Genomic DNA, 27269 nt, shown 5'->3' on the forward strand with positions numbered 1-27269 from the left:
TAACCTTCTATTTGAACCGAATCAGCGACTCGGGTGGAGTTTGGGTGTCTCAGGTGTGGGAGTCAGTCGCACTGGAGATGTGCCTGTAGCAAAATGGTTGCTCCCAGCAAGCTATTCGGATATCCCATGAGTCACGTACACTGCGGAAATATTATTCACAGCCAGCCCAATCAGAGCTGCACGCAGGCTCTGCTATGGAACATGTACCGAAATCATGTGTCCAGTGCCAAATACTATTTGCCAACATTGGTGGTATGTCTATTTGCTGATCTGACATGGATGCTACGCTCAATTTCTTTTCGCTGCAGTTAATGCCGTTAATTTTGAATCGTCGCCGACTGACCAAACGTCGTCTGTGGTCCACAGCAAAAAACTATTTGGAAACTATGTTTTTTGCCTCCACAACAAATGCGCTTACCTTCTATTTGATATGCATTTGTAGGCGTCTGAACGGACGTTTCGTTTATCTATGCACACCATTTCTATCAAATTACCTGGCAGCGTACATCAACTGGTGGGCACCACCAAAGGTGTTGCAATTCTTTATCACGGGCATTACACATGCGGTAAGTGTACATTTGCTTACAATGTTTTACACATATGTATCGGTATATTTGTAACATATTAAAATTCTTTACGTAAAATGTAAATCTTTAATATTACTATTGCCTACAATGACTTGGTTCTCCTTATTTAAGAATAGCGCCAAATAAATTTCCCTGTGTAAGAATTCCTTCATATTCAAACTCAATCTTTTCCTTTCACAATTTAAAAGATCCGTAACAATTTCCCATAATTCAAATTTAAAAGTCCCAGAAGTGGGAGACAGATTTCCTAATTCGTATCAGAGACAATCTGTTCCCATAGTCTTGACTTTTTAGGATACTGGGAACAAAATTTAAAAACCTTCTCTCATTTAAGGCTATGGAAGCCGTACTCCGTCAAATGAATGCAGGTCTGGTGCGATCTCGACCTGCTCAGACGCTGCTATTCATGTTGTCGTCGCTAATGGTGCTCCAACAGCAGCAGAAGCATATATACTCTGGTTTCTGGTTCATCAAGCCTAACCCGATGACTTTGGATTATAGCAAGTGGTCCTTATTACGTCGCCTTAAGCAAGCTTCATTGGAATTGTGCAAATATTTTGGCATAGGTTTTACCATTGACTTATTTAGTTCGTTAATGCGCCTGAATCTTAAAAAGTTAAGGCTCAAAACAACTAGCTTTATTGTAACCTATATGGGGCTCTACAAAGTGAGTATAGCTGACTGCGAAAGGTTCATTATGTTCAAATTTCATTTTCATTTCAATTCATTTCAGATAGTTCAAGTTCTTTTCGCTCGTAAACTGGAGATGAAGCAACTCAATTTATTGGCAGCATTTGTCAGTGGCGCTTCGTACGGCTTGTTCAGCCATGTCCCCCTCAGCTACATGTGCTTCGCCGTGGTCATTGCCATTCAGGCACTGTATCAAGAGCTGTGTAAAGTCGATGTCAGCCACAATAAGCAACTCGCTGCCCTGCTGTCCATGCCCTGGGCGAAGCTGCTCATTCCGCCTACGAGTGCGTATTTGACGGACTGCATGTTCTACAAGCAACATGTGCTAAGTAGCTTGGCCAAGTCTTTTATGGACGACACGTGCGATAACAAGTGGGTATGCCTATTATCATAAATTAAACATATCATTAACAAATTATATTATAAATTATTGCAGCGTTAATCGTATATATACCTTAATACAGCTACCCGTGGAAACAATATATAAAAAGGCTCAAGCGGGGCCAGAGCCGAATTTCTTTTTTTAGTTGAAATCAAAAGATCGATTAACTTTAATCCGCTATGTATTTTAACAAATTTAAAGCGGTTAAAGATTGGATTTAAATACTTTTTCGACCCGGTTGGGTGGCGTGTAGTTGCCACACTGCTTTGAACTATATTATTGTCAAAAGGCGTTTCCACACTCTTATCAAAAGCATAAGCAAATTTAATTTACATAACTCTGTAACTAATTTTTAAAAAGTGTCTCGCATCCAATAAAATTATCTAAGGCATATTTATGTATTGCAGTGCGAAAACCGTTAACTTCACCTGTCTAGAAACTTATTATTTTACGTGATGTGAATAATGAGTATTGAAAAATATTTTTTATTGCGCAGATTAGAGAATTTCATTGCTTTCGCTTTTAAGAATCTTTGGCTAACCAAATATCTGAGGTACAATCTCCACCTGGGTAGCGCATCTCATGCGGCAGACTGGGTCCATAAGGTTCCTTACCAAAGTCAACCAGGAAATCCTTATTCAAGGTCATCCCGCCATTGACCATATCGACATCAATGAGGACCACATGTCCGCCCTTGGAGGCCATTTTGGGATAGAACTGTGAAAAAATGAACTTAATGAACTGTCATTTGCAATGCCTTCGATTGCTTTGCACCTGTTTGTCCCACGGTGAGTATAGTGAGGAGGAGACATATAAGCGTTTGCCATCCAGAGAGAGCTGCATCATCTGTGGGCCTCCTTCCAGGCGACGACCCTTAATGATGCACGGAGGCGGCCTTTCCTGCATCATATCAAATTACAAAAAGCATTATATATGGATTTATATATGAATATAGCGCATACGGTCAATTCCTTATCTTCCTTAACGATAACATTGGGCAGATCGCTGCATATGGCGCCTCCTAGCCATACACGCGACACTAGTTTGGGTTGATCCGGTATGGTTATATCGTATTGCCTCACATCGCCATGCATCCAACAGTTGACATATAGGAATCGGTCATCCAATGATATTATTATATCTGAAATCATACCACCCATCTCGGAGGCGACACCACTGCCCGTATCGACGAGCTTGTTGGGTATATCAATGACTTTCTTCACATCAAACTCATCGGAGTCGGCTCTCTTCTTGAAGTAGAAGACCTTGGCATATAAGGCGCATCCCACATAGCCATCCGGACGCTTCGGATCGTGTAGGAATCGAACCTCCAAAGGTGTTGTGCCCTCCACACCCAGATCTACTGTTTGGTATAATGTTTGCGTGGACCATTTGTAAAAATTTAGCCTGCAGCCATACTGCGTCATATCCTCCAGATCTTCATTTTTCCAGCCACTATAGAAGAAAGATATAAAGCTGGTCATGGATGTCCCATTCGAGCTTACCGTCTAAACTTATTAGGTGCTCCCCATTCGGTGGATACCATGACATCATAGTAGGGCTGATACCAGAAATCGTAGCCGCAAAGTGCTTTTCTGCCGCCCTTTGTCCAGGTGCCGACGCAATTGAATTCCGAATCGAACAGAATGAAATCTCCTTTGGCATAGCCCTCAGCATCACCCATTACAGATATCATGATATTTCCATTGGCTAAGCAGTGGGTCGTGTGTGGAGCAGTAACATTATGCTTCTTCAGCACTTCCCCGTCGATGACCTTGACAATTTCCGGCTTGCGCGGATCGGTAGCCACGTCCAGAACGTAAATGAAATCGGAATTCAAAGCTGGTAATATCAGGCGATTCCTCTTTGGCACACTCTTCGCATTCTTGTCCACATAGTAGCAGCTGGAGCAGGCGTTCCAGCCAGAGTGATGCAACTCATTGCCCTTGCGATTCGTAAAAGTGCGATGGACAACCTACGTATGCAAAAATATTAGAATACAATAACAACAAAGCAAACAAGTATATTTGCTTACCTGGCTATAAGTGGGACTATCAGGGTCCACATCGATGGTTGATAGATAGTCGCCATGCGGCTCATCCAAGTTGGGTTGAATTGTCACCGTGTACAGTAGTGTCTCCCTAGGTCCGTTTTTCAAGGCATCCAGTGGTGTGGCATAGCCGGGGCCATGGCAACAAGCTAAAGAGTAAATAATGCAAAAAGAAGAAAACAATAATAAACGTAAGCTATCAGCGGAATAAATAATGAGCCGTGCCTTCTTTCGACATCTCCAAAATATTTTTTAAGTACGTCGTAGTTGATCAAAGAACAGCACAGCACTGGAAGTCCCGAGAGTATTTGCCTCCATCTATATAAACACATGAATACAGAACCCATAAGCTATCAGCCGGTTCTGAGCGAACTTTTTAAGAGATTTGCATTTGAGCATTTTGTATTTACTGCCGGCTCTCACTCTCTCTGTGTCTCTCTCTCTCTTTCTCTACCTCTGTTTTATGAAACAATCACTTCAAGCATATGCTCGTGTATCTGCTTTTATATTTTGTTTTTCTTTATCTTATCAAATATTAATAGCACCTTCCTCAAGTCGAATATTGTTGTTTACTGTTAAGTAGCGCTTTTAAGTGATAATTATGATTTAATCCAAATTGAACTCATCATGACGATTAAACAATTATTTATATACATACATGCATATGAATATTTGAGATAACAAATGTATCAAAATTAGTATTAGCTATCAGGTTGTGTAAAAAATAGTAAAAAAAAAAAAAACTTTTTAACTTTTTCAAAACAACTGAAAAGCCAATACCAAGATTTTTTAATTAAATGTTTTTAAATAAAATATTTTTATTTGTAAGGTTTTCCTTCCTACATAATTATAATTTTTATATACAGTAGAATCCGGCTATAACGACGCTCAATGGATCGGGCTGTACCCGAAGTTTGCACATAAAAATTTGTCTGGGGATCAGAATTTTCATTGCAGTAACAGTCGGACGTTATAAGCGGAATTGTTATAGCCGGATTCTACTGCATGTATACTCTTTATTTTATTTTATTTTATTTTTTGCTAAAGCTCATTAAACACGATGTTTACAGAAGTAACACGACGCGTCGTGTCACGTAAGCTTACACAACGAGCCCATCCACAGCATGCGGCATTTATTGAAAAGTGTGGCAGCACAGCACTGTCTTATCAGCTGTTTTTGTTCGTATAAATTTTCTGTTAGATTTGCCGTTACAACATGCGTTTGATATCGCAAATACGAAGAGCATCAACGCAAGGTTCACGCCGGCGTGTGGTTATAACAGGTAGTGGCGCAGTGACACCACTGGGTAATAATGTGTCCGAGTCGTGGCAGCGTTTGGTGGCGGGTGAATCCGCAATTTCTAAACTGGGAGCGGAATTCAAGGGCCTGCCTTGTCAGGTGGCGGCACAAATACCAAGGGAACGCATTCAGATAGACAAACATCTGAGCAAAAGTGATATCAAACTCATGAGTCCTGCCACGCAGTTTGCGATCATTGCAGCCGATGAGGCTCTGGCCGCCGCAAAGCTGAAGCCCAGCGAACTGAGTGAAGAGCAGCGGGAACGTTTTGGTGTCTGCGTCGGCATGGGCATGTTCGATCTAGCCGAGGTCTATGGAGCATTTCAGCAGCTGCAGCGCGGCTACAATCGTGTTAGTCCATATTTTGTGCCTCGCTTGCTGCCGAACATGGCGTGTGGACACATCAGCATGCGACATGGCCTGCAGGGACCAAATCATTCCGTGTCAACAGCATGCGCAACCGGCGCACATGCTATTGGTGATGCCCTGCGCTTTATACGGAACGGCGATGCTGATCTCATGCTAGCCGGCAGTGGGGAGGCCTGCATAGACCCCCTATCGATAGCCGGCTTTTGTAGGCTGCGCGCCCTCAGCACTACGTTTAATGATAACCCCGCCGTGGCCTCGCGACCTTTTGATAAAGCGCGTGACGGATTTGTGATGGGCGAAGGTGCCGCAGTGCTGCTTCTGGAAGAGCTGGAGCATGCCCGTGCTCGCGGTGCACCCATATTGGCCGAGATACTAGGCTACGGCTTGTCCGGTGATGCACATCACATTACGTCGCCTAGCGATGATGGCGCTGGCGCAACGTTGGCCATGAAGCGTGCCATCGCAGATGCCGGCGTCAAGGCCCAGGACATTAGCTATGTCAATGCCCATGCAACATCCACGCCCACCGGCGATCGTATTGAGGCGCATGCCATTGGCCGTGTCTTTGGCGATCATTTACCCAAGGTGTTTGTCTCCTCGACCAAAGGCGCACATGGACACCTGCTTGGCTCCTCGGGCAATCTGGAAGCACTGTTCGTAGTGCATGCGTGTGCAGAAAACCAATTGCCGCCCTCGATCAATGTTGATCACTTGGACGTGGATGTAAACGTGGTGACCAAATCGTGCAAATGGTCAGAGGATCAATCGGTACAGCGCATTGCACTCAAGAACTCCTTTGGATTCGGTGGCACCAACGCCTCCCTCTGCATTGCCAGCTACACTGGAAAATAATATATTTATATATGTTTAAATACAAAAACTTGTTAAGCCCTAATTGTTGCATGTAAACAAATATTATCAATTAAAGTTTAGCATTATTTTTTTAGGAAAAATTTTTAAGTTTTAAAACTTTATTTGGAAAACTTTTCGGTTTCTTGTACCCCCGTCCCAAACCCACGAAAACCATGAGGATTTCTAGCATTCTGCTCGGTAAAAATGTATATATGCGTATTGCAGAGTTCGTACTATTATATTGTATGTGTGTATATATATCTGTATATAATGTTGTATATATGTAGCTCTGTTTGATTTGCTTCTGTTGCTGGCATACGCGCGCTTACTTTATAAATCGTAAACAAATATGTTTTATCTGGTCGTTTTTGCTGACATCAATAATTGCTGTTGTTTTCGTTTCCTTTTCTATTTCTCCGTCTTCTTTTGTTTTTGTCACTTATCTTGATTTAATTTAAAGAATTTTTTATTTTACAAAATTACTTAAATTGTAAAGTTAAAAATACATAGATTGGCTTACAATTAGAATTTCTTTATAATCAATATATATAAATGTGGTTGCTCATTTTTTTTCCGTTTTTTTTTTTTCTTGAAATCTTTTTAATGCTGATCTACTTTTAGATTTTACTTGTCATCTGCCAAATTGTTTATTTTATTATTGTATTATTTATATGCTCAATACATTTATAAATGTATATTATGTGATTTAGATTTGTTATTTATGTATTTCTATAGGCGTAAATAAAATATGCTATATTTGTGTTTATGTTGGTTTTTGTGTTGTCTATTTTGCATTGGTTTGAAATTATCGATTTTCAATTTGTATATAAATTATGAAAATAAATTGTATTCGAAGTTATAAACTTTATCCCAATTACTGTACAATTTGTGGTGGTTATCCGCTTCTCGTTACAGCGTATAATTAATTTTTTAAATAATCTTGCACGTCACATTAATTAACAAGGTAAATTTTCTCAATTTTTCACTTTTACTTTTCCTTTTTTTTTTTTTTTTTTTTGTAAGTTGTGATACTTAAAGCATTAAATGAATTTCTCAAATATCGTTCGTCTATGATTTGCATATTCAAATTTTGAATAAAAAATATTTGAAAATTACGGAGGCCTTTGAACTACAAATTTACGTATTCTGGTGTTTAGCTAGGATGCAACAAACATTTGCTCAACAGAATTAAAATCGAGGAATTGTGCTTTGTATTTTTGTTTTTTGGAACCTGAAGGCGCGTGGTAGCCAGTTAAAATAGATTAGACAAATTAAAATAATTTGGCATACATGATGTACACACAATGTACATAATGTTGAAATGTATGCGCTTATGAAAATTGGACAATGCAATAAAAAATAATAATAATAATTAAGAATTATTATAAAATGCCTACAACACATAAACTAATATAGAAACAATGAACTTATTATTCCTTGAGTTTCTCATACATGTCCAAAATTGCAGTGAACTTATTTTTTGTGAGATTTAAAAAAAATTGTAAAAATTATGTAAATTATGAATAAATATTTGATTTGTTTCGCGTTGTGTTTACTATTGCTTTCAATCTTAACACTTATTATCTTACTATTTGTTTTGTTCTTAAATTTTTGTTTTGTTTAAAAAGACATCTATTTAAGCGCTAGTAAAGTGGGTTTTCTTGTTGCTGTCAGTTGTTGGTTTTCTGTTAGTGAAATGGTTACCAACTTCATATGTATAGTGGATGCTGCAACACTTGCCTACACTAGATGTATGTATGTATGTATATTGTTGTTGTTTTTTTTTTGGGTTTCTTTTTTTGTTAGTTTTTTTTCTTTGTTTTTGTTTTTAGCATGCAGGGGATGTTTGTATGGTTGTATGTATGTATGTACATGGCAAGCCACTGAAAGACAGAATGTGGGTCACTAGTTTAGCAATGCATCCATTGTATATGGAAATGGAGGATGTTGCTGTTGCTGCTCAAATCTGTTGGCTGAATATGACAGCAACTTTGTCGCTGTTGCTGCTGCTGCTGCTGCTGCTGCATATGGTGTTGATGCTGATGCTGATGTATCTGCTGAAGACGGTCAGTCCAGTATTACGATTTGTGATTCAATAGGTTTGCTGCTCGGCTCGGGGGCCATTGACTTGATAGGCAGTGAACGCCATGGTTTGCGCGCCGCACGACGCAGATCCACAGCTGAGAGTATTTTTCGTGTTTTTCTGTGAACAAGGAAAGTTTAAATAAAATATGGCGATTGTGCATCAATAAATAATTGGCACTCACTTGTGTACGTCTGTGGCTCTAAAGTAAACATCGTCCGGTGCATCCATCCAACTGATAACCTGCTTGCGTCCATTGCCGCCACGTGCCATTTGCGCAATCTTTTGCTTGCCATTAAGCTGTAACAATATTGGATGAAATTTATAATTATTGGAATAGTAACAGCTGACATGACACTTACGTGATGTCTAGAGAGGGGCTGACCAGATGCTGCCATCATGGCAGCAAACTGCTCCGGACTGGGGCAATGCGAGGGCATGGGATCCTTGTTGGGACGTTTGGCTGGCGGCCCACTGGGCACAATAGTTACTACGAATGCAAAAAACAATATTCATATTAACTCTCGTTATTTTCAAAGTTAATTGTTTAAATCACCTTCGGTGCCATTGAGTTGCTGTTCCTCATGCACACGTTTGCGTATCGTAGATGTTGCTTGCGCTGGAATTATAGTTAGTTCTTTGTCAGCCACAACGGGCACGGCGACCACATCGGGTGTTTTATTGGGCACGCGATCGTAGAGTAAGCTGCCGTCTGGTCCTTTGGGCGGCTTAGGGAATGAGACAACAATGGGCTGTGGCATTTTATCCTTGGGCGTCAGCACCAGCCATTCATGCGGACCGCTTCCTGGGGCGCCCAATCGATTTGCAATTTTTGTGACACTTCCCCGATCCTTGGGCTTGAGCAAAAGCATCTTTTTAATATCCGCCGGCGATTTGCCGCTAATACGATTCGTAACTACAATTAAAATGTTAAAGTTAATAACATATTAATTAAAATAAACGGATTTAAATTACATTCTTGTTTGACCAAGAGCGCATTGATTGCGTATGCGCTTTGCCGCGCTGCCTTCTTGGGTTTCACAATACTTCGGCAGATAATACGTGCCACACGTGTCATGGGATTCGTGTGCAAGTAGAAGGCAGTGCGCGTCTTCATGATGGGCCGCGGCGAACCTGAACTGATGGCAATGCCATGCGCTTGTGCGTAATGGCGCGCCAGGTGGGTCTTCAGCTTAAACTCTTTGCCACAGTTCACAATGGAACACCTACAATTCGTATAGCAACATTAATATACAATATATATCTATTTGGATACACACGCTAATCATACCTGTGCAATTGACGATTGCTTAGATCACTAACTTTGTCATCATCGTTAAGATCAACCACAGTGGTGGTGGCGCCTGCTGTAGCTAACGCTGCTACTGGAGTCGCTGCGGCAATGGCAGCCTTCTTCTTGGACTCGCCATCGTTAGCTTCGGCCTTATGCGCAGATTTCATACTGCCATATTTCCGCCAATACTCCCAACAGCTCTGACATAATCGACATGGCAGATGGCCATTGGTAAAGGAATTCCACTGTAATCAAATCAGATGAGTCAATTAGTAATAATTGATCAAAAAGTTTCGCCTCCAATTGCCTTACGTGTGATGATTTAGTTGTCCCGCACGACTCGCACGGTTTTCCATTGTTGGATAAGTCAGCGCCGCCATTGGTGGTGCCGTTGTAGATGCCACCAGCTCCGCCGCCACTGCCGGCCTTCACGCTAGCACCGTTGCCTTTGCCATTGTTATTATATTGCGGTATATAGACTTGTTTGAGCTTGAGTTCCGCTTCGACAGCCTTAACGCGTTTCTGCTGCACATACCGATCGGTGGTCTTCCACATGTAGTAGTATTCAATGATTTGTTTAAGCGTCTTCCAAGGAAGCTGTTAAATGGGAATATAATAATTACTAAAGATAATTTTGTGTACAACTTGCTTTGACTTACAAAATCTTGTCGTATGTCATTAAAGTCTTTGCCATATTTATCTAGCGCTTCTTCAAAGAGATTTGCTTCCGATGCGCTCCAATCTTCGATTTCGTCGCGACAGAGCACTGGCCCAGTGGAAGGAACTAGCGAGGACATGGCCTCATCAATTGAATAATTGTGCTGGTGCAGAATGTTCATGGCGTGAAACTAGAAGCAGAGGGAAATCAAAAATATTATTAAATGGACTTGCCCTTCATTAATTCTATCTTGATCCACTCACCAGCGTAATGTCTCGACTAGCGGCAGCTGCGGACATGTGCAACGAGGGCTGCTTTACTGAACTGCTGCAGTCGAGGGCGCGCGCGAAGGTGCCAATGGAACGCGAGACAACAAGGAATTGATCGATTTTGCGATCGGTCAAACTATGCTCCGGCGTCCAGACAAGCGATTCCAGCTCCTCCAGTTTACGTTCATCTGTGGCGGTATCTTTTAGCTTGGCGGGTATATCACACTGATAGCGACTGCCGACACGTATTTCGCCCTTGTCGGCAAGCAACGTTTTTTGATTCGGATCAAAGACCAGACAGTAGAAGAATGTGTCCTATGGAAAAATAATAAATATATAATCAAATTTAGCTAATTCACTCAGTTTCTATTCAACTCACGTCTTTGTTGAGATAGCTTTGCAGTGACTCCGTCTCGTTGAGCAGCGTCACGGAGCACTTCCCTCGGATCTGTGTGGCGGGTATCGACTCAACTTGGCGCGATAGAAACAGCTCCCGATGCTTGATCTGGTACCGCTGTTTGCTGGTTAGCGCGTCGCTCTTCTCGCCATCGCCGCCAGCAGCACCACCCGCAGCCGCAGCAGCAGCGCCGCTCGCAGCGCTGTTATTATTGTTGCTATTATTATTATTGTTATTATTGTTGGTATTGTTATTGGTGCTGGAATTGTTGGTAGCGCTGGCGGCAGACGCTTGCGTCGGACTGGTGCGTTCCTCTTCGAGTGCGGCTGCAAAGCAAACGTAATCAAATCTATATAAGCAATTGCAGTCCAAGATAGAGCCGTGCAAATATCAGACATTACATACGAGCACTAAGAGAACTATGTTATAGAGCCAATTACAACGATTGCATAACCAATTCGGTGTTCGTAACTAGACTACATTGTACTGGTACTGACCTTAGCAAAAAGTCGTGTAAGTAAAATACAGTGAAGACTCTGCTGACGAACAATAGCCAATCTTGAAATTTTCAACTATCAATTTTCAATCAATTACATTCATAATTCACTCAATAGTGTGAGTTTACTGTATTTCACTGTACAATAATAATTTTGTTTCAGTTTTTAAAGTTAATTTACAGTTCTTATATCCAATATATAATATGTTGTCTAGATCAGTACCAAGTTTTGGTGCTCTACTTTATAGCATTTAAATGAAGAGAATTATTACAAAATCATGAAAACGAAATAATAATTAAAGAAAAATATATATCTATGCATTCCCAACAGAAGATTTCAACTACAGTCGTATTGCTTATTATTATTATTATTGTAATTATTTATTGAACTGCTTTGCCATTTTGTACCTATTGAGGGATCGAGCACAGCTTGCGCCGCCTGCTCCTCGCCCACCGGTGTTCTAAGCCAGGTTTTCTTCAGTTTCATTGCCAGCGGTGAGTCCTCGGCGGTTGCCACTGCATCATCAAGTGTGTGTGTGTGTGTGTGTGTGTATGTGAGTGTACGAGTGAGTCAAGTGTATTGGGGTGAGTTTTGGGAAATGATTTTACAAATATACATATGCATTTAATACACGGATATATACAAATATACTTATATAATGTGAAAGTGGTATAACGAGCGAGACTTAATTTATATTTACTTAGCCTAGCTGTAAGCCGAAAACAAGTTCACTGTGCCGTCAAAGTGAGGTTAAGTACGAAAAGTAATTTTACTAAAAGATGTCGCGTTTGCCCAGAAACAGAAAGCCCAACAAAATAAATACAAAACTTTTTGAATTTATTTTTAATACCCAGCCACACAAGCCACGAAGGGATGGTAACGGGTAGGCTAGGCGGCCTCGTCATTTCGATGGCAATGGCAACGATGGTGGTGGCAATGGAGGGCGGACGGTGGTGGGTGGGGGTGGCTGTTGGGTGATGGCAGCAGGAGCTGCTTCTCTTTGCGCTACTTGAGGAGTTTGAGCTGAGACCAAGCCAAGCAAACCAACGACCCCTCTCACTGTGGGTGCATTCGTGAATTTACAAGAGCGTAGGTGTATCGCGAAAGAAGAAGCAGAGGCAGAATCAGCAGCAGTAGCAGCAGCACCAGTAGCGGCTAGGCAAAGGGGGTGTGAGGGTGTACAACTGTTCGGTAGCCATAGATAGGACACAATCGCACAGTCTGGCAAGTGCGCAGGCGGACGGTGGGTGGGGTGGGTGCGGGCTTTGCCTGACGGAGGCGTGTGCGTTTTGTTTGCTGGCAATGTCTGCCTCCGCTTCGCGTTTTTCGACTTTTTTTCTTCTTTTAATACCCTGAACTCATTGAAAATGGGAAACCAGGGTATAATGATTTTGTTAAGATCTATGTAACAGGTAGGAGGCGTGGCCGATCCAAGTATATGAATTCTTGATTCGGATGACGAGCTGAGTTGATTTGATGTGTCTATCTGTCCACCCGCCAGGATGTGTTCATCTGAGGTCTTATAAGATCTAATGCTGAGATTTTGTAGGTTCCTGTACAGCTTGCGCTGATCGGTTTCTTCAAAATATCTATAGCTACTTCTGTTTAAATAGTATATGGAAATTAATTATAAAACCAATAAACTAAATCATATATCTTACATCTTTCAAAAGCTACCAACCAAATATTGCAATTCATATAATTTGGATTATTCATTATGGTAAAAAAACGTAGATCGAATGGGCTACGTGAAATATCCTAGTTGAAGCCACTGAATAGAGGTTTTACTTGTTTTATTTATTTGTTTTTATTTTGTGCTCATCTTCAAGTTGGGACTCTAACAAAATAATTATATTTTTCGCATGAAATATAGAGCAACTTCTATTTGTATTATGGAACTTAGGGTATTTCAGCTTCGTCATTGCCAGTCAAAAAACTGAACTTTTTTTTTTTTTGTTTTTTCTTGCTTTTCAGCTTGAAACGTTGTCGTGGCCAGTTTTGAGCTCTCTGATTATTTCTACTTTTTTTCATTTGTTTCATGACACGGCTGATAGACTATATGTGTTCCTTAGTCGAATGTTGTCTGTTGCTGTGCTAATTTGTAATGAGTGATTAGCAGCTAGGCTGCAAAATTGACAGCGCACGCCGCACCACTGCCGCATTTGCAGTGGCAGTCGCAGCAGCACCTCCGAAAAAGGAGCCGTTGAAAAACATTCGAAGCATTATTGAAAACGGGGGCGGCAACAAAGGGGCTGTTACTGTTAATGGGCATTGTCGACGAAATGTTGCGTAGCGGGATGTGAGCTGTGGGCTGTGGGCGGCGGGCGGTGGGTGGCGTATGGAAGGCTGCGTTGGAAAAACGCATTTTCGTTGGGTCACGTATCGAATTCGTGTGGGCCACAACCAACCCCACCGATTGGGGGTTGTGTATGTGTGTGTGCATGGATATCTCTCTCGGTGTGTGTGTGTATGTATACTTTTTGGTAGAAAGATACAGCAAATGGCGCTGTCCATGTAGATAGCTGCTAGTTGTTGTTGGGCTGGCACAGTGGGTGAGTGTGTGTATGTATACATAAAATGCAAAGCGCGGCTCCTTCGATGCTCCTGCAGCGCCAGGACTCATGAAAATTTTCGTGCACACTCGCTTATACACCTAGAGAGAGAGGCACAGAGGTAGACAGCAAGTCTACCTACCATTGCTGCTGCTGCTGCTGCTGCCTAGTATTCCCACATTGAGGCAACCAAAAACGGCAACAACATCGAAGTACAGTGCAGCTCTACACACATTATGTTTATGTGCTGTTGCTGTTGTTGTTGTTGTAGTTGCTACGGATGCTCGGATTCCGTTTACTCTTTGCTTTGGCTGTATGCTTTACAGTTGTTGTCATTGCGGTTGTTGTTGCTCTTGATGTTAGCTTTCATTATTGTTGTTGTTGTTGTTGTTGTCGCTCCTGCTGCTGCTGCTGCTAAGTGGGTGTGTGTTAGTATGTGTGAGTGTGTGTGTACGTGTTGGGTGGGCTCCGCTTTGACACATTGCACACATTGGGCATATGCCGGGAGCTAGTGAAAAAGGAGGCGGGTGGTATTTGACTGAGGTGTGTGGGCGTGCAGCAGCTTCGGCTCGGTTTTGGTTGCGGCGCATGGTGTATTTCCGTCTTCAAGCGAACTTTGCTTTTTGTGGTGAAAAATGGGCTTAGGATCTGTATGGATGGGGCTTTCTGACTTATTTGTAGGCCACGACGGCGACTCGTCGCAAAAACATAACCTCACTTAGCTGACCAAAAACTTATACATTTCTATACATACATATTTATATGTATATACATACGTATATTTGCCTTTATATGTATGTATTTCGCCTTGCCGTACTTACGTTGATGCTTATCGGCCAGCTGTACAAGCGGGTTGGGCAGATCACGACGCCGGTAGAAGCACATGACCTTCGCTTCCACATTGCCGGTTTGGTTTTTATTCAACTCCTCGATGCGACGTATCAGGTAGGGACTATTCGGCGTTGTCTCAACGTAGACGTAGTCTGCAAAAATCAACCATTGGGGATTATTGAATTTCACTTACGGTTCAAAAAATTTAAATATGCAGTTGCTGGAAACATAATTACAGACTCAACAGCCTCCAAAAAGAGGGGGCAGCAAATCATTCATTAGGAAAACGAAATTGAAGCCCAAACGTCCAATGAAGCCAACAACATCAGGTAAAACGCATTCAAACATACACTCATACACCCATACAGTCTCAAATAACAGACTCATCAAACACGCACACATACAAACGTCTGTATGAAGTCACACAAACACACACACATACCCATACACACGCAAGGGAAAAAAACAAATAAATATAGGCAGACGTCAGGAATTAGAGATGAGCATAATTTGGGTTATCTGTGACTAAACGCACGAGCCCACGACTAAAGTATTTAATGATATTAAATACATGTGATGTGCCACGTTTGGCTCTCAAGCTAATTTCCATATCATATATTCCTGAATAGTAAGTAGTCAATTTAATTAAATTTTGTGTATAGTATATGCAAGAACTAAAAAATTTTAATTTATGAATTTTAATACATACATAATATAATATCAAAATTAATTAAAATGCTCAGATATATTCATACATATATACAAACGTATTCAAAAGCGAATCAAAAATTAAAAATGGCCCTAATCATTCTATTTATAGTTTTTGTTATACATATATACATATATAATTATTTAGCTACTGTGCGAGTTTATTAGCACACTTAACAATCGATAAATGGTTTGTTTACATAAAGTATTCATTTATCGATGATAACAATAACAACTACAGCAAGAAGCTTTAGGTCACCTATCTTTCATTGTGCTAACACTTAACTTAATTATGGGCAATTAATAATTTATAGCATCGATAATCCCATTTTTCTTATGTGTTTTGGTAAACTCTTTCCTGTCCGTTCCGTTAACAATCTTCTGCTTGAAGTTTACAGTTTATAGCAGTGTTCGCTGGCAGTGGACACGCCGTTTAATTACGGCCACAGTACAGTGAAAAAGTATGCGCATTGCTCAATTAAATACAAATGTGGGCATCCATCCATCCATTCAGCTCGCGCAACAGAAACAACAACGATGTCCATGGACAGAGGCAAGGGGCTGAATACACACACACAAACATACATAGAGCGACGGTGCGGAACCTGTCGCAGAAACCGTTGCTTGGGTTTTGACCACGGCAACAGCAGCAGCAGCAGAAGCAACGAAAGCCGATAGAAGAGAGAAAATGACACAAAAGAAAAGGAAAAAAGAGCAGCGATCAAGCGGTAAAACACGCCAGGCATATTATAAAAGGAAAATGTATCTTTTGCATTTGGCTGATATAAAAAGAGATGAAAAAGAAAGTGTCGCCATAGCCTGCGACGACATTTGGGCTGCTGTGTATACGTGTGTGTGCGTATGCTTGTGTATGTGTGCGTGTGGCTATTAAAAGTGACTAACAAAAGCGCTGATGGAGACAAATTCGAAGCCAACGCGTGCACTGCGAGACCAACATACACACCCATACTGAAACATATGAAAATACCGTAAAATTTTGTAATTTATTCATGTGCTGGGTTTTCTTATTTATTTATTTTTGCTGTTGTATTTTTATTATTTATTTTGATTGCTTTAATTAGATATTTGCATTTTCCTATTTACAGTTCATTTGCATTTGATTTGGTCGAGCTGAACAACCATTGTTCTATATCATAGGCAGGTGAAGACAACAATAACGTCATCGGCAAGCGAGCAAGTAAACGAGTGAGCTACCAACATGAGTGCGTAAAATGGGTACAACAAAAAAAAAAAAAAAAGAGGGAAAATTCACTCAGAGCGTGAGATACTGTGCCAAAGAAAAATTGCAAACTCATTAGCATAAGAAAACACGACGATCCCAATAGCAAAAACAAAGCAAAAGACACGTAAAAATCACAAAATATACTTTCAATTGCACAGCACACACGCAAGAACTATTACTCACACACTTATACTCTCATATACATACACACATGCTGATCGGCAGGCGGATTTGTCAATGCAATTTCATTTCATCAGTAACCCCAACCCTAATGCACAAGCTTGTACACACACACACACACATTACCACATACACACACACATATTTCAGTGCTAATGCTTATCGGGGCAACAGAAACATGTACTAAAAACACTTGCTGCAGCTGCGACAATTCGGTTGTCATACTACTACACATAACCCCTCTCTCCATGGCCGGTTACTCGATGTTCCATTGCCGCTTCGTTGGTGTTGAAAAATCGTCTACGTTGTTAAAACTCGCGTCGGCAATTCGACACAATTTCAAGGCATATGTGAAAACGCATTTCACATCATCATCATCACTGTCATTGATAACAGAAGATTGAAGATATTGGTGCTTGGACATTTGATAATATTTGATAATTAAATGCACTTTCATTATTTCCTTAATTCGGGAGTCTCATACACACACACACACACAATCATACGCACATAAAACGACCAGGCGAAACAGTGAGACGGCGCCGATAACGAAAGATGATAGAAAAGCGAGTATGGAAAAAAATTTTCTCACCTCCGACTCGATACATATTTGTGGCCATTTTCACAAAACTTTCGCACCAAATTTCACATGTAAAATATTCCGCACTTATTCAGCACTGTTGTTCAATAGTTTTGTTTCAGATTTGCGCACATTTATTAGCATAAAATTTAAGTTGTTATGATTGCATTTGCATTCACATAAGACGCGTTTTTTTCGTCGCCATCTTAGAAACAACTCTAAAAAAATACACACACACACGCACACTATGACAGCGACGAGTAAACAGCTGCATCAGGGCTGCATTTGAAAATAGGGCTGCTAACTTGTTTGTACATGCCGAGAGCATATTTAAATAAATAAATTATACAATAAATCTATATATTTTGCAATTTAATGAATTAAAATAAATTACGTATGCTACTGTGCTATTTTCTGATTTCATCAACATATATTTAACAAAAAAAATTTGTTATTGTTTGCATGCCCAATTTGCTGTCTGTGTCAACGTTGACAAGCTGCCTGCTATGCAACCAACTGTCAAATCCGTGACGTGGCCTGGCCAAACGATTTTTCCAATAAGACTTGCTTGTGTTACAATTAATTTTAAGTTATTAATCGAAGTGAAAGCGTCGAAAAAAGAATATCAAAACGATGACTACCTATGAGGAGTTCATCCAGCAAAACGAAGATCGTGACGGCGTCCGCCTTACTTGGAATGTTTGGCCATCAAGTCGCATCGATGCCAGCCGCCTGGTCGTCCCGCTTGCGTGTCTCTATCAACCCATCAAGGAGCGTCCCGACTTGCCACCGATACAATATGAGCCGGTGCTGTGCACGCGTAGCAATTGCCGCGCCATATTGAATCCATTGTGCCAAGTTGACTATCGTGCCAAGCTTTGGGTGTGCAACTTTTGCTTTCAACGCAATCCCGTGAGTATTTCACTTGGACTTTCCGGTCTGTAGTCTAACGCGTGCCATTTCAGTTTCCTCCACAATATGCAGCCATATCGGAGCAACATCAGCCCGCTGAGCTGATACCTGGCTTCAGTACCATCGAATACACCATCGCCAGGGCGGCCACAATGCCGCCTGTCTTCATATTTCTGGTGGATACCTGCATGGATGAGGAGGAGCTGGACGCTCTGAAAGACTCGCTGCAAATGTCGCTGAGCTTGCTGCCGCCCAATGCTCTCGTGGGCCTCATCACCTTCGGCAAGATGATTCAGGTGCACGAACTGGGTACTGATGGCTGCTCCAAGAGCTATGTGTTCCGAGGCACCAAGGATCTGACGGCAAAGCAAGTTCACGATATGCTGGGCATTGGACGCGGTGGGGTGGCACCAACGCCACATCAGCAGCAGCAGCAACCAGGTCAGCCGGGTCAGATGCCAAATGCGCCGGGCGTAGGGGGGGCCGGACAACATTTGCCACCCGCTCATCGCTTCCTGCAGCCGATCAGCCAGTGCGACACGGCACTGGGTGATCTGCTGAGCGAATTGCAACGCGACCCTTGGCCGGTGCCGCAGGGCAAGCGCTATCTGCGCTCCACAGGCGCCGCACTTTCGATTGCGGTTGGTCTGCTGGAGTGCACGTACCCGAATACGGGCGGTCGGATCATGACCTTTGTGGGTGGCCCTTGCTCCCAGGGCCCCGGCCAAGTGGTTGACGATGAACTCAAGCATCCCATACGTTCCCATCATGACATACACAAGGACAATGCCAAATATATGAAGAAAGCGATCAAACATTACGATGCCCTGGCCTTGCGGGCAGCTACCAATGGCCATGGCATCGATATATACTCGTGCGCGCTTGACCAGACCGGCCTCATGGAGATGAAACAGCTGTGCAACTCCACGGGCGGTCACATGGTCATGGGCGACTCATTCAATTCGTCGCTCTTTAAGCAGACATTCCAGCGCGTGTTTGCGCGCGATTCGCGAAACGATCTAAAGATGGCATTCAATGCCACGCTCGAGGTGAAGTGCTCGCGCGAGCTGAAAATCTCTGGCGGGATCGGCTCGTGTGTGTCGCTGAATGTGAAGAGCCCGTCGGTGTCGGATGTGGAGATCGGCATGGGCAATACAGTGCAATGGAAATTGTGTGCATTCAATCCCAGCTCCACTGTCGCCTTCTTCTTCGAGGTGGTCAACCAGCATGCGGCGCCCATACCGCAAGGCGGACGCGGCTGCATACAGTTCATCACCCAATACCAGCATCCAAGCGGTCAGCGGCGCATACGCGTCACCACACTGGCCAGAAAGTGAGAGCTCCCAGCCATATATACCTTTGCTATATAAAACTAACTCTTATTCTGTCTTCAAGCTGGGCGGATGCCAACACCAATGTACAGCACATCAGCGCAGGCTTCGATCAGGAGGCGGCTGCGGTGCTGATGGCACGCATGGTTGTCTACCGCGCCGAAACAGACGAGGGGCCGGACATCCTGCGCTGGGTGGATCGCCAGTTGATCCGATTGGTAAATCCGTGTCAATAATATGTCCATAATCAATTCTCAATATCCACTTCGACTTCTCTCTTGCAGTGCCAGAAGTTTGGCGAGTATTCCAAGGATGATCCGAACAGTTTCCGTCTGTCGCCCACTTTCAGCCTCTTTCCGCAGTTCATGTACCACTTGCGGCGTTCGCAGTTCCTGCAGGTCTTCAACAATTCGCCCGATGAGACCACATTCTATCGACACATGCTAATGCGCGAGGACCTCACACAGTCCTTGATCATGATACAGCCCATTCTTTATAGCTATTCGTTTAATGGGCCGCCGGAGCCGGTGCTGCTAGATACCGCTTCGATTCAAGCGGATCGCATACTGCTGATGGACACCTTCTTCCAGATACTCATCTATCACGGCGAGACGATTGCCCAATGGCGTGCGCTCAAATATCAGGATATGCCCGAGTATGAGAACTTCAAGCAGCTGCTGCAGGCGCCAGTTGACGATGCCCAGGAGATTCTGCAGACGCGTTTCCCTATGCCCCGTTACATTGACACCGAGCATGGCGGCTCGCAGGCACGCTTCCTGCTCTCCAAAGTCAATCCCTCGCAGACGCATAACAACATGTATGCCTACGGCCAGGTACGTCCATTAACTGGGATCCATGTATATTATTGATTTTTAATCTATTGAAACATTACGTTTTCGTTTTTGTTTTACTTTTCTCATTGTGTCCGCTCAACTGCCTTTTGCTCCTTCTTCTCCCCTCGTGGTTGTTCTTCTTGTTGTTGTCACTCGCAGGCGCCAATTGGTCAGACGACGGTAGTAAAACACAAACAGTTCTATTTTGTTTTTTCCTCTTTGGTTAAATATAATTTCCTCTTGGGTTTGGTTTCTAAGTTGCTTTGCTTCTTCTACAACTCTCTGCTCCGCTTTTGGTGTTGGCGCTGCTGCAGCGAAAACCACTTTTTAGATAATCCATATTCGAAAATTCCTTCTGCTAACTCCCATTTGAATCCTCTTCAACAGGATGGCGGCGCTCCCGTGCTCACGGATGATGTCTCGCTGCAGCTGTTCATGGAGCATCTGAAGAAATTGGCCGTCTCCTCGACCACATAGATAGCACCTGGCATGGATTCTGGCTAGACTTATTAGTTATATACATATATATTATATATTTTAACCACATCTATTTGTGCAGTTACCGCCTGGTTAGACCATTACTACAATAAACCACATTCATACATATTTACACGTTTTTATTTCAAGCTCAGAACTAACTAATAAAAAAACCAAAACTCAAGTTAATAAATATTTTAGGCTGACCGTTAAACAAATGCATGAATTTCACTTTAGAGCGGAATGAAATTAGCTAGCGTAAAAGCAATCAACAATAATCATAGTATATAAGTTACTAATACAATTGAATATGCCTCGGACTTGATATATACCCACATATATATATGCCTATCTATATATATATGCGTGTATATATATTAATTGGACTAAACTCTATTTGGTTCACAGTGACTAAGAAATTTTAAATTTTGTTTCGCTGCTTATGCTGCGGCATTAGTTGAGGAATCGAATGGACATCTTCTGGTCGACATCGGTCCGTTCCAGCGCCTTGCAGAAGTCCTCGAACGAGATCTTGCCCTGACAGCACAGATCCGCCTCCAGAATTGTGCGCTCTGCAATGCTGACCAATTGATCTTGACTGATGTTCGCGCCGACCATCATGTGGAGGATCGAGAGCAGCTCGTCCCGGCTGATGACACCATCGTCGTCCAGGTCGTACATCTTGAAGGCGAACTTTAGCTTCTCCTCACGGCTGTTCAGCTTGCTCTGCTTGTTGTCCCGCAGCGGTCGGAAGTGAGCCAACACATTCATGAACTGGCGAAAGTTCACCCGATCGTCGGAGCTCTCGGCGAAGAAAGAGTGCACGATGCGCTCGCAGAGCGGATTGATTGCCAGCTCGGGTATGCGCATCAGATCCTCGCGGGAGAGCGTGCCGCAGTCATTGCGATCCAGCGAGGTGAAGCGCGAGTAAAGACGCTCAATCTGATTGGGTGTAACTGCAAAGAGTGGAGGGCAGAGAAAACGTAAGAGGTTGGAGTCCAGTCGATTGATAAGAAATGTAGAAATGTGCCATTATCAGAGATATGAACACTCGTTGGATATATACCGTTATAGCTGAGGGCCTTATCACACACGAATTACACCTACTCGAACAACTGATAAACACATGCATACATTCGTTTGCTTGTGTATGGGTTGGAGGGGAAACATCAAAAGGCAGCGCGTAAGTAGCCTTTGCTCCAGTGACGTCATAAACTCAATTTATGATACCATCTTACATAAATGCATGAAGCCCTTTTGAGTGCATTCAAGAAGAACAGTTACACGTTCAATCACACTCTAGTCTCGCTGGCTCTCTCTCTTCTCTCTGCCAACTGGTGTGGGTAGAGTTCATATGCTAATTGATTTTGGACTATGGCAAATAATTGCAGCGACGAGGAAAGGCTATAATTAGTTTCGCCACTTAAGTGCAAAGTATATGAATACAATGTAAAGCTTTTAGCAACTGCGTATTTGTTTTGAATTGAAATTTTGGGAAATTTACAGCTGGAGGGTTATCAAGTCCAAGGTTACGTTAGTTACCTTAGCTTAGTTTGGTTACCAGCTATTGTTGTGCTATTCTGTATACTTACAGCCAGTTTCATTTTGTATCTGTGCTATCTCCTCGTGCCGCAGAAACAGCGAAGATTTATTGCCCATTATTGACGGCTTATTTAAACCAATGAGAGCGACACAAACACAAAATTTCTACTGAATTGAATGGTGTATAATGTGACCGAGTATTGTGACTACGCGAATGCCAACATCCAGAATGCAGCATTGCCAGCTGCGAATCGGGTCATCAATTGTGGCGGCAAACCGATAGGCACTAGATGATGTTTTATCGGCATATAAACAACTTTTATTTTCCAAAAGAATAACAAATTTTTGTTGCTCGAATGCAAATGGATAAATTAAATCAGACTTTAACAGCTGTTAAGAACTTACGCTCAAGTGTCCGTCAGTGCTTTGAGCACCTGGCCGATGGCACCGATGGCGAAGCTATCGAAGAAAGCCGCAACAAATTTGTGCACGATTTTCAGGAAAGATTTACAGCCCTCAACTCGCAAATACGGTGAGTAGATTTAAATGTGAATGTTTTACACTTAATTGATCGTGTTTTAATGCTTACAGTGACTTGGAGCAGCTTGTTAATGGGCTCCAGGTACCGCCGTCAGCCTACCACTTGGGCAACACCACATTTCTTGCCCAGGAAACGACGCAGGAGCGTCAGGCTCTTTATCCACAGCTGGTGAACAGCTACAAGTGGATCGATAAGGTGCATGATCATAGCATGTTGGCGTTCAACAACCTCAATCAGAACACGCTACGTCGCTCCTACAACTATTGCTCGCAGAAGCGCCAGCGCTTGCCTTTCTCTTCCTTCAACAACGATCCCGAGTGAGTGTCTGACTAAAAATTAACATCATATACTTTGGTTTACACGCATCTTCTTTTTTGCTTAGTCACATTGATAAGCTGCTGAGTGACATTAATCATCCTCCGCATACAACGTATAAAGTATTTCATCCGTTTGGCTCCAATGCTGTGGCCATAGTCACCATCAGCAACGTGCTCAAGGCAGCGATTGTCTTTAAGGGCGTGCTCATCGAATGGGTGACCATCAAGGGCTATGACGAGACGCTGGAGCACGACGATCTGTGGGCAGAGTCGCGCTATGAGGTGTTTCGCAAGGTGCAGGAGCACGCCCATTCGGCCATGTTGCACTTCTTCTCGCCCACGTTACCCGATCTGGCCGTGAAGAGCTACGTAACCTGGCTCAACAGTCACATCAAGCTCTTCTTGGAGCCCTGCAAGCGTTGCGGCAAATACATTGCGAACGGCTTGCCGCCAACATGGAGGGACTTGCGCACATTAGAGCCGTTCCACGAGGACTGCCGCAACAGCTAAACAATACACGAACACATAAATATACATATATATATATATATTTTTAACATATTGATAAGCATAACTTTATACTTCATTTATTTCAAAAAACAAAAAAAATTATAAGTATGTATTTTGAATGCAAGCGCCGCGTCGCGCGGCTAAATAACTACAACGGTTTAATGCAGGTTTTAATGGCCAGTTGAGGTGGCATTGGTAGGTGCTCCTCCTACGGGCACACCATGCTGTAGACACATGCGCTCGAAATTCCGACGCAATGTGGCGCGCAGCTGCTCACGTTGACGCTGTACTTGCTCGCGCTGGTATTGATAGGCCAGCACCACCTCTTGGGGAATGTAACAGCAGTTCTCATCGTCCTCATCGTCGAAAAAGTCCTGGAATTGAATGTAAGCAAATCGGGAATTATAAAAGAGCTTGGAGTCATGGCATGATCGTGGCTACTAACCAACATCTGCAGCAATGAGAACTTATCGTCCGATTGCGTCTGCTGACCATAGACCGAATCGGAGACATAACTGTTGGGTGCCGTAACATCAACAACGGATTCCTCCTCTTCTTCTTCCGCCATCATGTCGTAATTATGATGATTGCACAGTCCGTCCGAGCAGGAGACTTCAGAGCCTTCCAGCGATGAGACTGCACTGGAGATGCGCGAATTGGCATGCGATGCGTGTGGATCGCTGCCATAGCCAGAGTCGCGCACATCCTGCTCGCAGGGACAATTCGGGATGGGTGCTAAACAGTCGTTGCATTTTGTAGCCTTGGGCACCGCATCCAGGTGCTCATCAACACACAACTTCTTTTTATGTTTTTTGCTAGTAGACTTTTGCTTCTTTTTCTTCGGTTGCTTCTTCGATTTCGATTTCGTTGGTTTCTCACTTGGCGTCGGCGGCTTTGGCTCTGGTTCTGCATCAGCATTGGCATCGACATCAGCGTCAGCGTCAGCACAGACCATAACAATGCCATCGTCGACAGCATCATCTAGAGTAGCATCCACAGTTGGTTCAGTGTTTGCCTCAGCCTCACCGTTTGCGCCATCCTCTTCCTCCTCGCAGTCCGTTTCGGCAGCGTCGTTCGCATTGCTATCGTTCTCACACAGACGATGCATGTTTTTCTTCTCATCCTTCTTCTTCTTCTTCTTGAGCTTCTTTTGCTCACGCTTCAGCTCCTTGGCCTTCTCGGCCCGACTGATCTCCTGATAGAGCAGCTCCAAGTTGCTAATGCCCTGCTTCTGCTCCACACGCTCATGAAAGCTGCGACAGAGCGCATGTACGCCCACAGCGGCCAGCACTTGGCAGGCGCGCTCCTCCTCACGCAGACTAACATAAATGCGACGCAAGCGCTCATACATGATCATGCCAACGCATGTGAGCACCTCCTCCTGGGCAATTTCCAACGTTTTCGCATGGCGTTCGCGCAGCTTCGAGTAACTTCCATTCACCTCCGGCTCAGCACGCTTGATCAGCGCATCAAGGAACTCAATTTTATTCGTGCTCACATGTATGTGCTCGTCGGGCACACATTTGCGAATGTGCGCGTATAGCTGTGCCGCATAGCCCTTCTCCTTGGTGGATATCTCGCCAATGAGTATTTTATAGGCACGCTCGATCTGTATTAGAGTAATAATTATTTTATGGAATGACAGCCCTGATTGTGTGGTTGGTTATTTACCTTTGTGCGACAGCCAGCACAAAACTTGTGCTTCTTCAGATACTTGTCGAGCACTTCCTGCAATTCCTTCGTCTCAATGATGGTCACCTCCGTGCGGCAAGTGCTCTTCATCGCGGACCACACTTCCCGCCAGGTTTCCGAAAAAGGTTTGGCACGGAACGTGTCTAACGAATGCAGCACACAGCGCGTCTTGTTGCGCAGCTTATTATCGAGCAGATTGTTGAGCACCTCGTGATGCCGATATAGCAGCGTGCCCAGTGCTTGGGGCGTTTTTAATTTCTCCTCCGTTATGCCCAGGGTGCAATTGTTGCGCAGCTCAAGCGGATCAACCGTTTTATGTCCGGACTCAGCTAGCTGGTAAAACAAACGCTCCACCCGTCGCCGACAACCCACACACTGCACGCACTGATTGAGCACCGAAATGAAGCCGGTGCTATCAATCACGAGCGATTGCTTGCGTTCCGTCTCTGTGAGCAGATTAAATTTACGTGAGAATTCCTCCAGTTCGCGACCCCGTATCTGTGGGCTGTCAATGACAAGTCCTTTGCTGTTCAGGTCCATTAGCATCTGGCGATCACGTATAAAGAGAATGATTTAAATCCAGATCATTTAAAAGCAAGTAAGAAAACAGTGTTTGTAAAAAATAATACCAAACATAAAAAACAAACACACACACGTACACGTACAAGAGAAAGAAAAATGCATTTGAAACCTGTTTTTGTTAAATTTTTCTTTTCTGTTTTTTTTTTTTTTTGTCGGTGTTGCCACTTCAGCAACATGGCGACTCTTTGTAAGGTGCAGCGGGGAGTCGGGCAGGTGCTTAGAATTGCCGAACTGTTTCTAAGCGGCTGTTTATTATTGCAAAGACTTCTAGTAGCATACAGAAATATCTCGATATGAAGTTTAATTAAACAAAGTTTCTCATTTATGGGTGCAGTCAATGAGTATATACATATATGTATGTATGTTTATGTATGTACTTGTATGTGTTTACTACGTACATAGGCATACACAGATGCACGCGTACGTGTTATGAAAGTTTGACAATGTGCACACATACAAAGAAACCATCATTACACACACGCTCACACATACGATACAAAAATGCATAAGTATATGGAATTTGTGAGGGGGTCATCAAATTGTTAACTTTTATGACATTTGAGAGCAATAGTTAATTTTACATTATACTAATCTGATGCTGTGCAGCTTTGTCACTTACCATTAGCTTATCGCCTGCCACCAAGGGTAAATGCCTTCTTCCCACATAATTAGAATCATCTTCATCAGTATTATAGACTTTAGTTAGTCTCGCCATGTTCTTTCCAAGACCAACGATGGCAGTTTCAGGCACTTTTTTGACGCACTTTGTAGCAACAAAACACAGCACAATGTTTGAAGCGTATATTTAATTATATATTATACTAGAATATTGTGTTCTTTACACCGTAAATCGGCTTGAAAAATGATTTTTCTATGATTTCAAACACGTATGTAGGGTTCAGCAAGTCGTCCGGTCGCCATTAATAAATAGTGTTGCGTAACGAGAGACATTTGATATTTTTGCAGCACAGACATCAATGCAACATTGTGTTTTTGGCGTTGCCAGACCG

The 27269-nt window shown here is 43.0% G+C and overlaps 8 protein-coding genes across 11 annotated transcripts; 4 read left to right on the forward strand and 4 right to left on the reverse strand.

The window, feature by feature from the left end:
* The first annotated feature begins 49 nt into the window (after positions 1 to 49).
* On the forward strand, positions 50 to 2052 carry LOC6572811. The gene is made up of 5 exons (XM_032733586.2): positions 50 to 252; positions 309 to 566; positions 922 to 1254; positions 1321 to 1649; positions 1714 to 2052. Exons 1-5 carry the CDS (start codon positions 94 to 96, stop codon positions 1802 to 1804), a joined length of 1170 nt encoding a protein of 389 aa, XP_032589477.1. The 5' UTR covers positions 50 to 93; the 3' UTR covers positions 1805 to 2052.
* Positions 2053 to 2128: 76 nt separating this feature from the next.
* LOC6572810 (methanethiol oxidase) lies at positions 2129 to 4061 on the reverse strand. The gene is made up of 6 exons (XM_001998880.4): positions 3935 to 4061; positions 3695 to 3858; positions 3165 to 3634; positions 2622 to 3114; positions 2434 to 2559; positions 2129 to 2376 (listed from the first exon to the last, which is right to left on the reverse strand). Exons 1-6 carry the CDS (start codon positions 3945 to 3947, stop codon positions 2182 to 2184), a joined length of 1461 nt encoding a protein of 486 aa, XP_001998916.2. The 5' UTR covers positions 3948 to 4061; the 3' UTR covers positions 2129 to 2181.
* A 783-nt stretch (positions 4062 to 4844) lies between these two features.
* On the forward strand, positions 4845 to 6331 carry LOC6572809 (3-oxoacyl-[acyl-carrier-protein] synthase, mitochondrial). The gene has a single exon (XM_001998879.4). It carries the CDS (start codon positions 4926 to 4928, stop codon positions 6228 to 6230), a length of 1305 nt encoding a protein of 434 aa, XP_001998915.1. The 5' UTR covers positions 4845 to 4925; the 3' UTR covers positions 6231 to 6331.
* A 347-nt stretch (positions 6332 to 6678) lies between these two features.
* On the reverse strand, positions 6679 to 17752 carry LOC6572808 (metastasis-associated protein MTA3). Of its 3 annotated transcripts, none has more exons than XM_001998878.4 (13): positions 17535 to 17751; positions 14802 to 14963; positions 11836 to 11943; positions 10914 to 11257; positions 10529 to 10849; positions 10267 to 10455; positions 9920 to 10204; positions 9605 to 9852; positions 9289 to 9539; positions 8870 to 9229; positions 8676 to 8803; positions 8498 to 8613; positions 6679 to 8433 (listed from the first exon to the last, which is right to left on the reverse strand). In XM_001998878.4, exons 1-13 carry the CDS (start codon positions 17560 to 17562, stop codon positions 8298 to 8300), a joined length of 2676 nt encoding a protein of 891 aa, XP_001998914.3. In that variant the 5' UTR covers positions 17563 to 17751; the 3' UTR covers positions 6679 to 8297. The 3 variants fall into 3 exon arrangements, with proteins under 3 accessions (XP_001998914.3, XP_032585385.1, XP_043863314.1); XM_044007379.1 differs by having other exon boundaries at positions 8314 to 8433; positions 8494 to 8613; positions 17535 to 17752; XM_032729494.2 differs by lacking the exon at positions 11836 to 11943 and having other exon boundaries at positions 17535 to 17750.
* Positions 17753 to 18028: 276 nt separating this feature from the next.
* On the forward strand, positions 18029 to 21204 carry LOC6572807 (protein transport protein Sec23A). Of its 2 annotated transcripts, XM_015166601.3 has the most exons (6): positions 18029 to 18434; positions 18488 to 19767; positions 19830 to 19983; positions 20050 to 20598; positions 20758 to 20778; positions 20986 to 21204. In XM_015166601.3, exons 1-6 carry the CDS (start codon positions 18156 to 18158, stop codon positions 21073 to 21075), a joined length of 2373 nt encoding a protein of 790 aa, XP_015022087.1. In that variant the 5' UTR covers positions 18029 to 18155; the 3' UTR covers positions 21076 to 21204. The 2 variants fall into 2 exon arrangements, with proteins under 2 accessions (XP_015022087.1, XP_001998913.1); XM_001998877.4 differs by lacking the exon at positions 20758 to 20778 and having other exon boundaries at positions 18030 to 18434.
* LOC6572806 (calcineurin B homologous protein 1) lies at positions 21199 to 22830 on the reverse strand. Its single transcript, XM_001998876.4, has 2 exons — positions 22668 to 22830; positions 21199 to 22031 (listed from the first exon to the last, which is right to left on the reverse strand). The coding sequence occupies exons 1-2, from the start codon at positions 22732 to 22734 to the stop codon at positions 21529 to 21531; spliced, it is 570 nt and encodes a 189-aa protein (XP_001998912.1). The 5' UTR covers positions 22735 to 22830; the 3' UTR covers positions 21199 to 21528.
* A 51-nt stretch (positions 22831 to 22881) lies between these two features.
* Positions 22882 to 24090, forward strand: LOC6572805 (mediator of RNA polymerase II transcription subunit 27). Its single transcript, XM_001998875.4, has 3 exons — positions 22882 to 23149; positions 23209 to 23475; positions 23541 to 24090. The coding sequence occupies exons 1-3, from the start codon at positions 22974 to 22976 to the stop codon at positions 23983 to 23985; spliced, it is 888 nt and encodes a 295-aa protein (XP_001998911.2). The 5' UTR covers positions 22882 to 22973; the 3' UTR covers positions 23986 to 24090.
* LOC6572804 (gametogenetin-binding protein 2-like) lies at positions 24022 to 27191 on the reverse strand. Its single transcript, XM_001998874.4, has 4 exons — positions 26879 to 27191; positions 25657 to 26223; positions 24431 to 25594; positions 24022 to 24359 (listed from the first exon to the last, which is right to left on the reverse strand). Exons 1-4 carry the CDS (start codon positions 26972 to 26974, stop codon positions 24156 to 24158), a joined length of 2031 nt encoding a protein of 676 aa, XP_001998910.1. The 5' UTR covers positions 26975 to 27191; the 3' UTR covers positions 24022 to 24155.
* Between the last annotated feature and the right edge of the window lie 78 nt (positions 27192 to 27269).

Source organism: Drosophila mojavensis, unplaced genomic scaffold, assembly GCF_018153725.1.
Source record: "Drosophila mojavensis isolate 15081-1352.22 unplaced genomic scaffold, ASM1815372v1 contig_16, whole genome shotgun sequence".
In the NCBI taxonomy this organism is placed as follows: domain Eukaryota; kingdom Metazoa; phylum Arthropoda; class Insecta; order Diptera; family Drosophilidae; genus Drosophila; species Drosophila mojavensis.

What these genes read in the sequence shown, in the direction of transcription:
- LOC6572808 (XM_001998878.4), bottom strand. Translation starts at nt 17,562, where the DNA reads ATGGCCACAAATATGTATCGAGTCGGAG. An exon ending in AGCAATCGTCAATTGCACAG is followed by an intron (nt 9,540 to 9,604) that starts GTATGATTAGCG and finishes TACGAATTGTAG; the next exon opens with GTGTTCCATTGTGAACTGTG. An exon ending in AGCCCCTCTCTAGACATCAC is followed by an intron (nt 8,614 to 8,675) that starts GTAAGTGTCATG and finishes ATATTGTTACAG; the next exon opens with CTTAATGGCAAGCAAAAGAT.
- LOC6572810 (XM_001998880.4), bottom strand. An exon ending in GCACCTAATAAGTTTAGACG is followed by an intron (nt 3,115 to 3,164) that starts GTAAGCTCGAAT and finishes TTTCTTCTATAG; the next exon opens with TGGCTGGAAAAATGAAGATC. An exon ending in ACTCACCGTGGGACAAACAG is followed by an intron (nt 2,377 to 2,433) that starts GTGCAAAGCAAT and finishes ATTTTTTCACAG; the next exon opens with TTCTATCCCAAAATGGCCTC.
- LOC6572805 (XM_001998875.4), top strand. Translation starts at nt 22,974, where the DNA reads ATGCAAATGGATAAATTAAATCAGACTTTAACAGCTGTTAAGAACTTA. An exon ending in GCCCTCAACTCGCAAATACG is followed by an intron (nt 23,150 to 23,208) that starts GTGAGTAGATTT and finishes TAATGCTTACAG; the next exon opens with TGACTTGGAGCAGCTTGTTA. An exon ending in TCCTTCAACAACGATCCCGA is followed by an intron (nt 23,476 to 23,540) that starts GTGAGTGTCTGA and finishes TTTTTTGCTTAG; the next exon opens with TCACATTGATAAGCTGCTGA.
- LOC6572809 (XM_001998879.4), top strand. Translation starts at nt 4,926, where the DNA reads ATGCGTTTGATATCGCAAATACGAAGAGCATCAACGCAAGGTTCACGC.
- LOC6572807 (XM_015166601.3), top strand. Translation starts at nt 18,156, where the DNA reads ATGACTACCTATGAGGAGTTCATCCAGCAAAACGAAGATCGTGACGGC. An exon ending in GTCACCACACTGGCCAGAAA is followed by an intron (nt 19,768 to 19,829) that starts GTGAGAGCTCCC and finishes TCTGTCTTCAAG; the next exon opens with CTGGGCGGATGCCAACACCA. An exon ending in ATCGCCAGTTGATCCGATTG is followed by an intron (nt 19,984 to 20,049) that starts GTAAATCCGTGT and finishes TCTCTCTTGCAG; the next exon opens with TGCCAGAAGTTTGGCGAGTA.
- LOC6572811 (XM_032733586.2), top strand. Translation starts at nt 94, where the DNA reads ATGGTTGCTCCCAGCAAGCTATTCGGATATCCCATGAGTCACGTACAC. An exon ending in TCACGGGCATTACACATGCG is followed by an intron (nt 567 to 921) that starts GTAAGTGTACAT and finishes CTCTCATTTAAG; the next exon opens with GCTATGGAAGCCGTACTCCG. An exon ending in CCTATATGGGGCTCTACAAA is followed by an intron (nt 1,255 to 1,320) that starts GTGAGTATAGCT and finishes AATTCATTTCAG; the next exon opens with ATAGTTCAAGTTCTTTTCGC.
- LOC6572804 (XM_001998874.4), bottom strand. Translation starts at nt 26,974, where the DNA reads ATGGCGAGACTAACTAAAGTCTATAATACTGATGAAGATGATTCTAAT. An exon ending in TGGCAGGCGATAAGCTAATG is followed by an intron (nt 26,224 to 26,878) that starts GTAAGTGACAAA and finishes CGTGATCGCCAG; the next exon opens with ATGCTAATGGACCTGAACAG. An exon ending in GTGCTGGCTGTCGCACAAAG is followed by an intron (nt 25,595 to 25,656) that starts GTAAATAACCAA and finishes ACTCTAATACAG; the next exon opens with ATCGAGCGTGCCTATAAAAT.
- LOC6572806 (XM_001998876.4), bottom strand. Translation starts at nt 22,734, where the DNA reads ATGGGCAATAAATCTTCGCTGTTTCTGCGGCACGAGGAGATAGCACAG. An exon ending in GATACAAAATGAAACTGGCT is followed by an intron (nt 22,032 to 22,667) that starts GTAAGTATACAG and finishes CACTCTTTGCAG; the next exon opens with TTACACCCAATCAGATTGAG.